At 38.3% G+C, this 15,609-nt stretch overlaps 1 protein-coding gene across 1 annotated transcript in view; it reads left to right on the top strand.

The window, feature by feature from the left end:
- Positions 1–1,721: 1,721 nt before the first annotated feature.
- Positions 1,722–15,609, top strand: part of Ctf4 (Chromosome transmission fidelity 4) — a 242,784-nt gene continuing 228,896 nt past the window's right edge. Inside the window, 2 exon segments of the mRNA XM_070098498.1 lie at positions 1,722–1,919; positions 10,833–10,944. Of these exon segments, the coding sequence (XP_069954599.1) occupies positions 1,834–1,919; positions 10,833–10,944 (198 nt within the window). The 5' untranslated portion in view covers positions 1,722–1,833.

Genomic DNA, 15,609 nt, shown 5'->3' with positions numbered 1-15,609 from the left:
TGTAGTGGTGAGAGTGTAGTGGTGAGAGTGTAGTGGTGAGAGTGTAGTGGTGAGAGTGTAGTGGTGAGAGTAGTAGTGAGAGTAGTGGTGAGTGTAGTGGTGAGTGTAGTGGTGAGAGTGTAGTGGTGAGAGTGTAGTGGTGAGAGTGTAGTGGTGAGAGTGTAGTGGTGAGAGTGTAGTGGTGAGAGTGTAGTGGTGAGAGTGTAGTGGTGAGAGTGTAGTGGTGAGAGTGTAGTGGTGAGAGTGTAGTGGTGAGTGTAGTGGTGAGAGTGTAGTGGTGAGAGTGTAGTGGTGAGTGTAGTGGTGAGAGTGTAGTGGTGAGAGTGTAGTGGTGAGAGTGTAGTGGTGAGAGTGTAGTGGTGAGAGTGTAGTGGTGAGAGTAGTGGTGAGTGTAGTGGTGAGAGTGTAGTGGTGAGAGTGTAGTGGTGAGAGTGTAGTGGTGAGTGTAGTGGTGAGAGTGTAGTGGTGAGAGTGTAGTGGTGAGAGTGTAGTGGTGAGAGTGTAGTGGTGAGAGTGTAGTGGTGAGAGTGTAGTGGTGAGAGTGTAGTGGTGAGTGTAGTGGTGAGAGTGTAGTGGTGAGAGTGTAGTGGTGAGAGTGTAGTGGTGAGAGTGTAGTGGTGAGAGTGTAGTGGTGAGTGTAGTGGTGAGAGTGTAGTGGTGAGAGTGTAGTGGTGAGAGTAGTGGTGAGAGTGTAGTGGTGAGAGTGTAGTGGTGAGTGTAGTGGTGAGTGTAGTGGTGAGAGTGTAGTGGTGAGTGTAGTGGTGAGAGTGTAGTGGTGAGTGTAGTGGTGAGTGTAGTGGTGAGTGTAGTGGTGAGAGTGTAGTGGTGAGAGTGTAGTGGTGAGTGTAGTGGTGAGAGTGTAGTGGTGAGTGTAGTGGTGAGAGGAGAGAAAGGTCAATATTATATAGTTGAGTGATCATTCTTGTATCAAGTTGAAGAAGAGAATAAGTGTTGATGGTACCTTCAGCATGAGTACAGCGAGTGTGAGCATCACGTGCAGCACTGCTCTCAGCATCACTCAACCACACTACAAACAACACTTCTCCACCATATTGCCTTCAAAACACCTACGAACTGAGGCAATATTTTCACTTCACACTTTCATCAGCTGCCAACTGTGGCCCAGATAACTCCCCCACAACACCAGCGCGGCGCTCACTTAATTACCTTTATCCAGACTCCTACATGCAGTAGGTGTTAGGTAGTGTTAAGAGAGGAGGTAGGTGGTGGTGTAGGAGGTGTGAGAGAGACAGTAGCAGCTGCTACACCCTGCTCAAGTACTTCACTGAGTCAAGGCTGGAAAATGGCCTCGTCTCCTCATTCATCCTCGTGACGTCACTCACACTCTTTTGTAAACAACTTCTTATTTTGTATATTTTGTCTATTTTGTTTTCTCAGTGATGCATTAAAATGTTTAGGCAACTTTCCGCACCTGTTATATATTTTATTATTGTGTTTTAGTGGGTTTGATCGTGTTTTAATGTGTATACTAATTTCTCTGACGTCATCATGGTAGCAAAAAAGCACTAAATAGAAAAACTATTGTTTAACTTATTAATACCAACTTTAGAAATATTCTTATCAACACATTTTATATATTTTAAAGAAAATTTTATTAATTTTTATATAATTGACTTAGTGATGCTTCTTTAGGAATAAAAGTTGTAAAAATATTGCATTTAGTTTTGTTTTGAGTTTTGTTTATGTTCAAGATTTGGCGCGCAGAGTCAGCTGTTGTGAGGGAGACGCCGCCGCCACCTCCTAGTAACACTACCAAAACTTGTACTTAAACCACCATTATCACGGTTATTACATTGTTGAGGTGTAGTGAAGATGGGTGTGGAAGTGAGAAAGATGAGACCTACACGCTACGCTCACTATGAAGGTCTTACACATGTATGCTACTCTGATGATGGCAGGTTAGTAACGGCATCTCAGCTTCCTCTTAACAGGCGCCTGAGTTCCCGGCTCCAGATATCATGTTTATTTTTCCCCTATAATCTACCTTGTCCATAATTACTATCGCATTTGCTTTATCTGCTTATGTAAAGTGTAGTCCAGGATCTTTCCTTAATTCATGGTGTAAGAACAATAGTGTCGAGGTGAGCAAAGCTCACACCTCGACAACACACTAAGTTTATTCAAGTATTCACAAATACAGTAACATACATTATCATACATAGCAGCATGTGTGTAAAGTACCTATGATAACCTGAAAAAGTCTGACAAAGTGACTTATTTCCATTGGGGTCCTCAAAGATTTGTTAAGTTATACCATGAATTAAATAAAGATCCTGTACTTCACCTGACGAAAGCAGACAAAACAAATGCGATAGTAATTATGGACAAGGTAGATTATAGAGGAAAAGTAACATAGAAGACGGGGGAACTGGCATCCCCCTTAACTCTTAAACATGTTCCACACAGATCGTATAAAATAACAACACTGGAAAAAAAGACACATAAAGGCAGAATAATACGATCCTTTATTGACAATGTTTTAACCACACAGTGGGCTTTATCAGTTCACAGACATCTACCAGGAGAAAGAGATGGTACTGTGGTCACCAGGCCACAGTAGTCCGTGGCCTGGTGACAAAAGCTCTTGCTTCACATGGTGAGGGTTTGGGTTAGATTCCTGGTGAGGGTGGACACATTGGGCGTGTTTCCTTACACCGGTTGTCTATGTTCACCCATCAATAAAATGGGTACCTGGGTGTTAGTGGACTGGTGTGGGTTGCATTCTGGGACAAAACTGACCTAATTTGCAGGAAATGCTCTGCATAACAAGTGACTTTCTATATAGAAGTATGTCACTGATGTCAACTATGGTCTGTATACCTTTACATGTACTTGTAGTAAATAAAGATATTATTATTATTTTTATTATTATTATTATTATTATTATTATATAGTGACTATGTCACTAAAATTACTATATATGCACATCCTCTTTTCCCAGGTAGATCTGTTTAACTTTATAAAGCTACTGTGTGGGCAAAACATTGTCAGTAAAGAATCTCATTATACTGCCTTTGTCTCCATCTGCCATGCGCTGATATTCTTCGCCTGCGTATCCATTCATATATCATGAAACTGAGTTGATGCTGTATGGCAATACATTTGACACATCAGTTGTGAAGTTGGGGCACCAAATGCTGCTACTTGAAGATTGGGAATAGAGGTCCACTGCAGCAAGCCTACTGGCCCATGTTAGACAAGCTCTTTCTAAATCCAACCCGTCTTGGTAGCATATTTATCCAACCTATTTTTAAAGCTACACATTCCCCCATAATGGAAATAACTTTGTCACCAGTGAAGGGACCTTTGAACTATAATGTTTGCATACCTCTGGCAAGACAGTAATGGTGAAACTTTTTTCTTTCTTGGGTTCCCCAAGCTTGGTGGGAGATGGTGGGTGTGTTAAAAAAAAAATAATGATGTATTTTGGTTGCAGAGCAGTCCAAAAAATAAAATAAACTGAGGGATCCCTATTTCCCATTGTTTTAATGTTTACCATTGTAATGACTCAAAGTGCAGCTTAAGTTGATAATGCAGTTAAATATTAGCTTTGAAGATTTAAAGGGAATTGGAAGAGTCATTCACAGTCATTACTTGGAAACTAATATCCAAATTTCTTCAGTAAAAATGGCAAATTAAGATATTCCACAGCCCAAACTTAATTCAAGCCTTTAACAAAAACCATAAAAAAGACCAATATTCTAAAATACATGCATGTTAAACTTGAAGCTGCTCAGAAGTTGCATTATCAAAGTTATCAGCTGAGAAGAGTTGAAGCAAATCAGATGTGACATATATTCAAAACTTATTGCATGAAAAACAGTTTAAGAATGAAACACTTATGCAAGATCAAGAAATATTTATTGGGGAGACGTTGCACCACACAGTGGCTTCATCAGTCCAATACAAAGAAGAATGGTGTAAAGAGAGGAATGTGAAGTAATCAGTCTCTCAGCCTGGAGTCAATGTGAAAAGTTTCCTCAATAATTATTTCCATATGTTGCATACATGTCTCATTCTTCAACTTGTCAGTTTTCTAAACCATTTATCACACAAAAACAGTATGTCCTGAAAAAGTAAATTGGGACCTATACATGCCTTTGCACATAAAATACAAATTTTTTAACCCTTACAGGGTCCAGAGGCCAAATTTCAAAGTGTGCACCAGGGTCCAAGAATTTTCAGAAAATAATTTCATTATTTTTTTCTTATGAAATGGTAGAGAATCTTTTTCTGAAGGTAATAAAACAAAAAGTACGAAATTTGATGGAAAATTGTTGAAATTATGCTCTCTCGAATTTTGATGTGTCAGCGATATTTACGCATCGGCGATTTTGCCGACTTTGACTCCCATTTTAGGCCAATTACATTATTCCACTCAACCAAATTTTTAACTATTTCACTAGTATTACTTCTATCGATTGAGCTCAAGAAATAGCCAAGTCAGCTGTTCCAACTACAAAATAAAATGATCAGAAATTGGTAATTTGGCCAATTTAACCCTTTGACTGTTTCAGGCCCCTTTCTGAAACTGTCATTCTATGTCGATAAATTTTTGAAAAAAAAAAATTATTTTTTCTTATGAAATAATAAGAGAATCTTTTCCCGATGGTAATGACACCAAAAGTTCGAAATTTGGTCGAAAACTCGTGGAATTACGCTCCCGCGAAGTTAGCGGTCTCGGCGACATATGCGTATCGGCGATTTCGCCAACTTTGAGCCCTATTTTCAGCCAATTCCGTTGTTCCAGTTGACCAAACTCATAGCTATTTCTTTAGAACTCCATTTTATCTATCAGCTGAGTACAAGAAACCTCCCATTTACCAATTTGGACTACCGAATATGGTGGTCAGAAATTGGCAATTTGGCCAATTTCACGCAAACTAAAAAAGATGCCAATTTCAAATAAACAAGGTAGACATTCTTGGCACTAAAATAACATATCCTCTGTTCATTAGTCACATCTCTTTTTTATTCATACAAAAAAATACAAAATTTACTGTTATACAGACTACTGCATTATTGTAAAAGTGGTATAAATAATATCAGTGCACTAGTGAAAGAATATTAGACTCCCCAGTTGACGTGTATTGAATGTGTGGTGCGATTTGTTTACTCCTGAACATTGGTAAAAATCAAACATTTCCGCTACTTTGAGCTCAGTTTCAAGGTCGTTTTCATTGTCAAAGTAATGAAAATCATCTCTATTTCTGTAATATGTTTTCCATTTTATCACCTAAGACCATGAAAACGCAAATACATTGATAAATACTATACGAAAATACACCTCAAAGTCGGCGTTTTAATCCAAGAAAGCGATCGGAGTTTTTTTTTTTCACATTACGCACTGTGTTGCAGGATTTTTTTTATGTGGTGCACACTGACCACACAGACCCATTCTCTCACATGTGGGCCTACCAGCTTTCTTCTGCTTGATTTGAAACCGCTAGAATTATTGAGTATATATACGTCAGAAACAGTGGCGCGTAAGACGTATTTATACGGCGTAAACCGTCATAGGGTTAATGCAAAGTTCAAAATGTTTTAATTTCAAAATAGGGTCCAGAATAAACAATGCAGGCATTCCTGGAACTAAACTAACATTTCCTCTGTTCATCAGTTACGTTTTCAAGCTTTACAAATGAATTCAATTTTGATTTTTTCTTCACATAATAAATTTTTATTCAAACCAAAAAATAGAAGATTTACTGTTATGCAATATTGTAATAATTGTATAAATAATATCACCACATATGTTAACATATATTAGACCCACCAGCTGGCATGTATTAGATGTGTGAGGTCATTTGTTTACTCTTGAACATCGGCAAATATCTAACATTTTTGGTACTTTGAGCTCAGTTTCAAAGTCTTTTCCATTACTAAAACCAATCAAAATCATGTCTCTTTCTGTAATATATCTTCCATTCTATCAAATGAGACCAAGAAATCACAAATTTCAACTGAAAAACATATGAAAAAACACTGCAAAGTCGCTGTTTTAATTGAAAGTTATGGTCTCAGTTTTTTTTCTCTCATGCACTGTGTGCTGCAGGATTTGTTTTATGTGGTGCACACATACCACATAGATGTATTCTCTCATCTAGGCCCACATTTACAGCTCACAGCTTATCAGAGTGAGTTGAGCTCATGGCGTAGATCTATGGTTTGGACCCTGAAAGGGTTAACAATGATCTTGAGAGGTACACATGTTATAGGCACATACAAGAACTAAGTCTTTGAGGGGGCCCAGCCAGGCCTTTGATCTGAAAATTATCCACAGGATCCAAAAATTCCCCACCCCATTACGTTTTCTTATAAAATGGTGAAGAATCTTTTTTCTGAAGGTAATGGCACCAAAAGTTCAAAATTTAATGGACAACTTTCAGAATTACTCTGGTGCCAAGTTAGCTGTCTCAGTGTAATTTATGCACCTGTGATTTCACCCACTTGGAGTCCTATTTTAGGCCAATTCCATTGGTCTAATCAACCAAATTCTTAGCTACTTTGGTAGTTTGCCTATCATTCTATCAATTGAGTGCAAGAAACTTCCCATTCAGCTATTTCAGAATTTGGTAATTTGGCCAATTTAAAAATAGCTCATAATAAATAATGTAGACATTCCTGGCACTAAAACATTTCCTCTGTTCATTAGCTACGCTCCCCCAGTCCTCTCCTATATTACACTTTTTTTTCCATTTGGAATTCTTATTCACACAAAAGAATAGAAGAGTTACTCTGTTTCTCAAATAATAATATATGTATAACCAGGAAGGATTGTTCATGGTTAACAGCATCCCAGTAAATGAATCAGATCTAATAAAAACCCATAAAACAGAATAGGGGGTTATACGGGGGCTTTACCCATCTTCTTATTGAATATTTTCCCTACTTTGAGCTCATTTTCAATCTACTTCCACTCCTGAATCCAACCAAAATCATTTATATTTTGGTAATATGTCTTCCATGCTATCAAATGATTCCAAGAAACTGAGAACAAAATTATAAAAACCGTGTGGGTCTACCAGCCCCCTTGCGCTAAATTTAAAGTCACTAGAATTTACACATAATATAACAGAACGGTCCCTGAGCTCAAAAGCTGTGATATTATGGCACAGACCCTGAAAGGGTTAAGTTAATTTAACTTAGATAACCAGATAAAATCAAGCACTTATTTAACCTAGGATAACCAGATAGTCAAACACTTACTTAACCCAGGATAACCGAATAAAATTAAACGCTGACTTCTAATGATAAGAGACATTTTCCATTTATTTCACAGAAATCAATTTAATTAATAAAATTGGCACATTAACTTACACAAGCAAACATCAACAGATTGTTTTTGTTAAGGAAAACACATCATCACTAAAAGTTCCAAGCAGATGCATTTTCTAGTTATTACACAATCCAATAAAATTTGTGCTCCCGCTTCACACACGGAGGGCCCGTGTTCGATTCCCGGCGGGTGGAAACATTCGACACGTTTCCTTACACCTGTTGTCCTGTTCACCTAGCAGCAAATAGGTACCTGGGTGTTAGTCGACTGGTGTGGGTCGCATCCTGGGGGACAAGATTAAGGACCCCAATGGAAATAAGTTAGACAGTCCTCGATGACGCACTGACTTTCTTGGGTTATCCTGGGTGGCTAACCCTCCGGGGTTAAAAATCCGAACGAAATCTTATCTTATCTTATCTTATCAGCCAGTGAAGAGTGATACCGTTCACAATTGTTATAATTTAATCGGGGGAAAGTGCTAAACCCATAGGGGTCATATAGCACCTGTGGAATGGGAGGAATTAAAATTCAATGCAAGCCATTTCTCTGAGCACATCATCAACCTATCTAGGTCATGGATTAAAGACTCAAGATTCTTTATTTCAGGAAGATACAATGTATAGAGATGGCTGATGTTGAGGTGTATGCAAAGCATTTCTGGCAAACTTTGTTGTGATTGAATCAGACCTATTAAAAACTCATTAAACAAACTGGGAGGTGTAATGGGACTTTACCCGTCCTTAGGAAAACTGGCAAAAATTAAATGTTTCTGCTGCTTTGAGTCCAGTTTCAAGCTGCTTCTGATCCTGAAACCAACCAAAATCAACCTACTTCAGTAATATGCTTTCCATTCTGTCAAAAGTTACCAAGAAACATCCAGTAAAACTATAAAACCCATCCTAGAAAACACCTCAGAGTCACTATTTTAAACCAAACACAAGGTCAGAGAATTGGTTTCAACAGAACACATGACCATAACACAAGGCACAGATCACTCTTTGATGTTCCTCGTGTCCATCTCACGCTATGCAAAAACTCAATGCACATAAAAGGCCCTAAAATCTGGAATTCATTACCTGTAAATATAAAAGAAACACTACCTGTTTATAAATTCAAGTCTCTTCTCAAAGATCACTTATTCACCCAAAACCAAATAAATACTGAATAACTGAACCTTATAAATTGTATATCTTAAATGTTTCTCACAATTATATCACATAAATGTTAAACCTAAAACCCAATCTAACTTTATTATTTTTTTAAATACACTACCTAACAGAATACTCCATTCTACTGAATGTACCTGGAGAGAGTTTACCTGGAGAGAGTTCCGGGGGTCAACGCCCCCGCGGCCCGGTCTGTGACCAGGCCTCCAACAATGCATGCAACCATATGACCTGTCTTTGTAATACTCACTTGTGCTTTATAGTAATCTGTTTACATTAATGTTTTATCACTGATTTCATCATTGCTTAGTTAATCTTAAGTTAATTTTAAGCCAGCCCGTAATGCTATGCATAGTATAAGTGGCTTTGGCATGCTGCTCTTATCTGTATTTTTTTGTACCTCTATGTGTGCTCAAATTGTTAATAAATAAATAAATAAATAAATTATGCACCACGTATTGCAGTATTTTTCTATACTGTGCACGCTCACTGCACAGACCCATTAAAGATCAAAGATTATTTATTTCAGCATGATACAATGTTTGTACAGAGATGGGTGACATTTAGGTGCATATGCAAAAAGCCCCTTAGTATGCAGATCATATTGGGCATTTCTCTCATATCTAGGCCAAAATTTACCACTCGCATCCTCTCCTCACTTAGTGGCGTACTCGTTTACTGACGACTTGGACTTACGATGGGCTCTGACCAGTATGTCTACCTAAATAATGTATATTAGAGCTGATTTCCTCTATTCTGTTTATTACACTATTCAGTACATTACTGTATAAACGTTTAAAAATATTCCAGAAACATTATAAATGGTGTAAAGGTGACATTTAAAAATATCAAAGATGGTTGACACAAACCCATTACCATTATAGTATGCTCCTCACTTAATGACAAATTCATTTACCGATGTGGTCTTAGGAACAGAACTCCATTGTTAAGTGAGAAGAGGCTGATGGCCACTGAAAGGGTAAGGTTTGCCCCAAATGTATTGCACAACTATAGACTTTGCCATCTAAAAATACGGGTGTGCTGAAGTAGCGGTATTGGTGGGTATTGTTTAATTTTGGTTGTATTGGTGTCAGGCTAATATTGTACTACATATTGATGTATCAGTATCAGTAAATGTTTTTTGCACTGTCCCAGTATCAGAAAAATATATGATACCAAACTTATTTAACCCTTTGAGGGTCGACAGGGCCTCTCCGAAACTCGTTCTCAGGGTCGGTCAAATTTAAAAAAAAAAAAAAATTTCTTAGGAAAAGATAGAGAATCTTTTCCCGATCATAATGACACCAAAATTATGAAATTTTATGGAAAACTTATGGAATTATGCTCTCGCGAAGTTAGTGGTCTCGGTGATGTTTACGCATCAGCAATTTTGCCCACTTTGAGCCCATTTTCGGCCAATTCCACTGTACTAGTCGAAAAAAACATGAATATTTCGCTAGAACTCCATTTTTTATATCGAATGAGTGCAAGAAACCACCCATTTACCAATTTCAACTATCCAGTACAGTGGTCAGAATTTAGCAATTTTGCCAATTTCACACAAATTTCAAAAGATGCCAATTTCTGAATAGGGTCCAGAATAAACAAGAAAGACATTCCTGGCACTAAAATGACATTTCCTCTGTTCATTAGTCACGTCTCAAGGCCCCTCTTACATTCTTTTGCTTTCCACTTTGAATTTTTATTCTCACAAAAAATAGAAGATTTACTGTTATGCAGACTACTGCATTAGTGTAAAAAATGGTATAAATAATATTGGCGCACTTGCAAAAGAATATTAGACTCGCCAGTTGACGTGTATTGGACGCTTGGCATGATTTGTTTACTTTTGAACTTTGGTAAAAATTGAACATTTCTGCTCCTTTGAGCTCAATTTCAAGGTACTTTTCATTGTAAAACCAGTCAAAATCATCTCAATTTCTGTAATATGTCTTCCATTCTGTAAAATGAGACCAAGAAAACTAGAATACAACAATAAATACCATACAAAAATACAGTGCAAAGTCGCTGTTTTATTCCAAAAAAACGGTCAGTTTTTTTTTTCTCATTATGCACTGTGTGCTGCAGGATTTTTTTTATACTGTGCACACTGACTACATAGACCCATTCTTTCACATGTAGGCCTACCAGTTTTCTCTCACTAGATTTGAGGGCGCTAGAATTTAGGCGTACTAGTGCGTCAAAAACCCTGGGTCGTAAGCCGTACTAGTACGGCCGAAACCCTCAAAGGGTTAATGCTATGGAAAATATATTTTACTAGAACAGTCATTGAAGTGTTTCATTTGTGTTTAAAAATGTTGTTCCCCTTGTTCTCCGAAAAAAATGATTTGTTTATCACTTTTCAGATACGTGATAACATGTGGCACCGACGGTGAGGTGCGCATTTTTGAGGGACTCGATGATGATGACTGCAGGACCCACGTTGTTGCTGAGTGTGCCTCGGCTATTGCCTATCGGGTGAGAATTTGGAAAGGTGGTTTCCATAACTTGTTAACAATGTTGTTGACAGTTACAAAGTCAGTTTTTCTCAAGTGTTGAAATTACTCACAAATGAGTCATAGTCCAGTGTGAGAATATTCTGCATCAATAATAAAAATAATAGTTGCCATACAACACATAGTTTTTATAAACTTGCATGATATTTGATAGTACACATGGAAAGCCCCTGGTTATGTTGAGCATTTTGGGTCAGATTAGTGTCTCGTTCGATCCCTGACATAGGTGGGAATATTGGGCATACAGTATCTTACACTTGCTGTCCCTGTTCACCTAGCAATAAGTAAGTACAGTGGACCCCCGGTTATCGCAATTAATCTGTTCCAGAAATTGTGACTGATGCCGAATTTGATGATTTCCGAATTCATTTTCCCCATAAGAAATAATGTAAATCCAATTAATCCGTTCCAGACACCCAAAAGTATTAAAAAAAAAAAATTTTTACGTGAAATATACATTTACATGCACAGAAAACAATGAGACATGAAGAATAAAACAATAGTAACATGACACTTACCTTTATTGAAGATTCTTCTTAGCGTATGGAAGACTGGAGGAGGGGAGAAGATGGGTTACTATTGTTTGGAAAGGGAATCCCCTTCCAGAAAGACTTCAGGTACCAAGTCCTTTTCTGGGGTGGCTTCCCTTTGTTTTTAATGCCACTAGGACCAGCTTGATAGTCACTGCACACCTGTGGCACTAAATATCTGTCCAGAGAGCTCTGTTTCTGGTGTCTCTTTAAAATTTCCCTAAAATGGGACAAGACATTGTCATTGTACATGTTGCCGTTACGGCTTGCAACAGCTTTGTCAGAGTGATGTTCCTCCACAAATCTTTCCATCCTACTCCACATTGCACCAATCTCCATTACTACCACCCTCTACCACCATCACTACCACCCTTTACCACCATCACAACCACTACCACCCTCTACCATCCTTTACCACCATCACAACCACTACCACCCTCTACCATCCTCTACCACCATCACAACCACCCTCTACCACTATCACTACCACCACCACTTTCGTATTTTTCTACAATCTTTTTCTTTAATTCTGTTGTGTTTGTCACCTTCTTTACCAAAGGGCTGGCACTAACTTTCTTTGGGCCCATGGTGGCTTATTTAGCAGTTGCAAGCACTAAAACGAATGGAATATTACGAAATGGATTGTATGAATGAGTGGGATCATGCTCACTAGCTGATAAACAGTGGCACACTGACTGTGCTATGTCAGGGCTGCTTGTTCACATTTGGGATGAACGTCTATTACTGAGGTAAATGACGATCACCAAGCCAACATTTTGACAAAAAAACGTTACGATTACCGAATATTACAATATCCGGGGGTCCACTGTACTTGGGTGTTAGTCGACTGGTGTGGGTATCATCCTGGGGGAGAAGAGTGAAGGACCACAAGGGAAATAAGACACAGTCCTGGATGACACACTGATTTTCTTGGGTTATCCTGGGCGGCTAATCCTCTGGGTTAAAAATCTGAACCAGTCTTATCACGTACGTACATATATACAAAGATATTAATGGTGGACATCAAATGAAAGTAACTCTAATGACTTTACTATTGATGTATGAATGTGTGAGCAAGTGTAGAAGTTTTCAAAAGGAAATTGGACATGTACCTCCACTAAGTGCCAGATCAACCAGGCTGTGAAGGATATATGGGTCAGCAGCAACAGGCTGATTGATCAGGCAAACAGACAAGCCTGGCCCTGGGCCATGGTACGGCAATAATGAAAACTCCTGAAACCCTTCAAAGGTATATTAAGGGTGCTACAGGGCAATTTTCCGCGCGCGCTCACCGAAAAATCGAAAAAATATGGAAATTGAGTTATATATACTGAAAAATAGCTCAACTCTTTGGCAACACAATGGTACCAGAATGAATGTTCTACGACGTTTCTACAAGAAATTATAGTCATTTATATCAGGTATGGTGACGGTGATGTTGGTACCGAGTCTGCTCACGGCCTATATATTTTTTGGAGTTATTTTCTTGTTTTTTATCGCCTTTTCTTACATTATTCTTTCTAATATAATAACTGACTATTTGGCATCATAAAACAGTAGGCGGGACTTATCCGGAGACTTAGTGACTACCGGGAACCAGATGGGAACGCTCAGCAGTGTTCCAGCGCTCGAGGTGCCAGCCAGGAATCGCCCATTATTACGCTTATATCAGCTTATATATCAACTCTACGGCTTATTTGTCTATCAGAATTGATCTAATATGATATAATAAACACTCTAAATAACATACAAACATGTTATATACTCTAGACTGAATAAAATAGGCCATAATATGGCCCAGAGATTATCGGGAATATTTCGATATAAAAGTGTAACTTGTTACCCTGTCGTCTCTGAGTAAGAGAAAACGGTGTTTTGAAGAGGATAACTGCACTAGAACATCAGTTTACTAAGAAATACACCCAAACAAACGCGATTTTCGCGAATTTTTTTTTTTTTTTTTGAGACGGGGGCCGGCCGGCGTTCCCGGCCGATATCTCGGAAGTAACTTATTCACCTATAATTCGATGTGGCTCCTTTATTACTTAATTAAATGGACTCCGAGCCGCCTCGCACTCCCTTCCCAGCCAGTGGCATTGTTTACCAGTGAGTGACAGTCCCCTCACTCATTCTTACGAAATATTTCATATTCCATTCATTTAGTGCTTGCAACTGCTAAATAAGCTACCATGGCTCCAAAGAAAGCTCCTAGTGCCAGGCCTTTGGTAAAGAAGGCAAGAAATACGATTGAATTCAAGAAAAACATCACTGAACAATATGAAAGTGGCGTACGTGTGGCCGAACTGGCCAGGATGTATAAGAAACCCCATACAACCATAGCTTCCATCGTAGCCAAGAAAAAGGAAATCAAGGAAGCTGTTGTTGCAAAGGGGGTAAATATGCTGACAAAAATGAGATCACCAGTACTCGAAGATGTTGAGAAGTTATTACTGGTGTGGATAAACAAGAAACAATTAGCAGGAGATAGTCTTATGCAGTTGCTTATTTGTGAAAAGTCTAGGCAGTTGCATGACGATCTCAAAGAAATTGCCTGCAACGAGTACTGATATTTGTGAATTTAAGGCCAGCAAAGGCTGGTTCGAGAGATTTAACCCTTTGACTGTTTTCGACGTATAAATACGTCTTACGAGCCAATGTTTCTGACGTATATATACTCAATAATTCTAGCAGCTTCAAATCAAGTGGGAGAAAGCTGGTAGGCCCACATGTGAGAGAATGGGTCTGTGTGGTCAGTGTGCACCACATAAAAAAAATCCTGCAGCACACATTGCATAATGAGAAAAAAAAACTGATCGTTTTTTTGGAATAAAACGCCGACTTTGAGGTGTATTTTCGTATAGTATTTATCGTTGTATTCGCGTTTTCAGGGTCTTAGGTGATAAAATGGAAAACATATTACAGAAATAGAGATGATTTTAATTACTTTTAATGAAAACGACCTTGAAACTGAGCTCAAAGTAGCGGAAATGTTCGATTTTTACCAATGTTCAAGAGTAAATAAATCACACCACACGTCCAATACACGTCAACTGGGGAGTCTAATATTCTTTCACTAGTGCACTGATATTATTTATACCATTTTTACAATAATGCAGTCGTCTGCATAACAGTAAATTTTGTATTTTTTTTGTATGAATAAAAAATCAAAATAGAAAGCAATAATAATATAAGAGGGGCCTAGAGATGTGACTAATGAACAGAGAATATGTTATTTTAGTGCCACGAATGTCTACCTTGTTTATTCTGGACCCTATTTTGAAATTGGCATCTTTTGAATTTTGCGTGAAATTGGCCAAATTGCCAATTTCTGACCACCATATTGGGTAGTCCAAATTAGTAAATGGGAGGTTTCTTGTACTCAGCTGATAGATAAAATGGAGTTCTAAAGAAATAGCTATGAGTTTGGTCAACTGGAACAACGGAATTGGCTGAAAATTGGGCTCAAAGTCGGCGAAATCGCCGATACGCATATGTCGCCGAGACCGCTAACTTCGCGGGAGCATAATTCCACGAGTTTTCGACCAAATTTCGAACTTTTGGTGTCATTACCATCGGGAAAAGATTCTCTATCATTTCATAAGAAAAAATAATTTTTTTTTTTCAAAATTTTGACCCTGAGCGACATAGAATGACAGTTTCAGAGAGGGGCCTGAAACAGTCAAAGGGTTAAGAACCATAGTGGCATACACAGTGTGATAAGGCATGGCGAGGCTGCCACTTCGGACAAAATTGCACCTACAAAATTCCTAAGTGAATTCAAGGAGTACATACAGACTGAACAATTAAAACCACAAGTGTTCAACTGTGAAGAAACAGGCCTCTTCTGGAAGAAAATGCCAAAGAGGACCTACGTTACTCAGGAGGAAAAGGGACTGCCAAGACACAAGCCTATGAAAGACAGGCTGATGCTCATGTTTTGTAGTAATGCTAGTGGGGATTTCAAAGTGAAGCCGTTAGTAGTGTACAATTCTGAAAATCCCAGAGCGTTCAAGAAAAACAATGTTATGAAGAGTAAATTGTGTGTGTTTTGGAAAGCTAATAATAAGGCATGGGTCACAAGGGAAATTTTCGTTGAG

Source organism: Cherax quadricarinatus, chromosome 62 (assembly GCF_038502225.1).
Source record: "Cherax quadricarinatus isolate ZL_2023a chromosome 62, ASM3850222v1, whole genome shotgun sequence".
Classification (NCBI taxonomy): Eukaryota; Metazoa; Arthropoda; class Malacostraca; order Decapoda; family Parastacidae; genus Cherax; species Cherax quadricarinatus.
The sequence above is the reverse complement of the archived record's forward strand: the minus strand, read 5'-3'. Positions and strand labels throughout refer to the sequence as shown.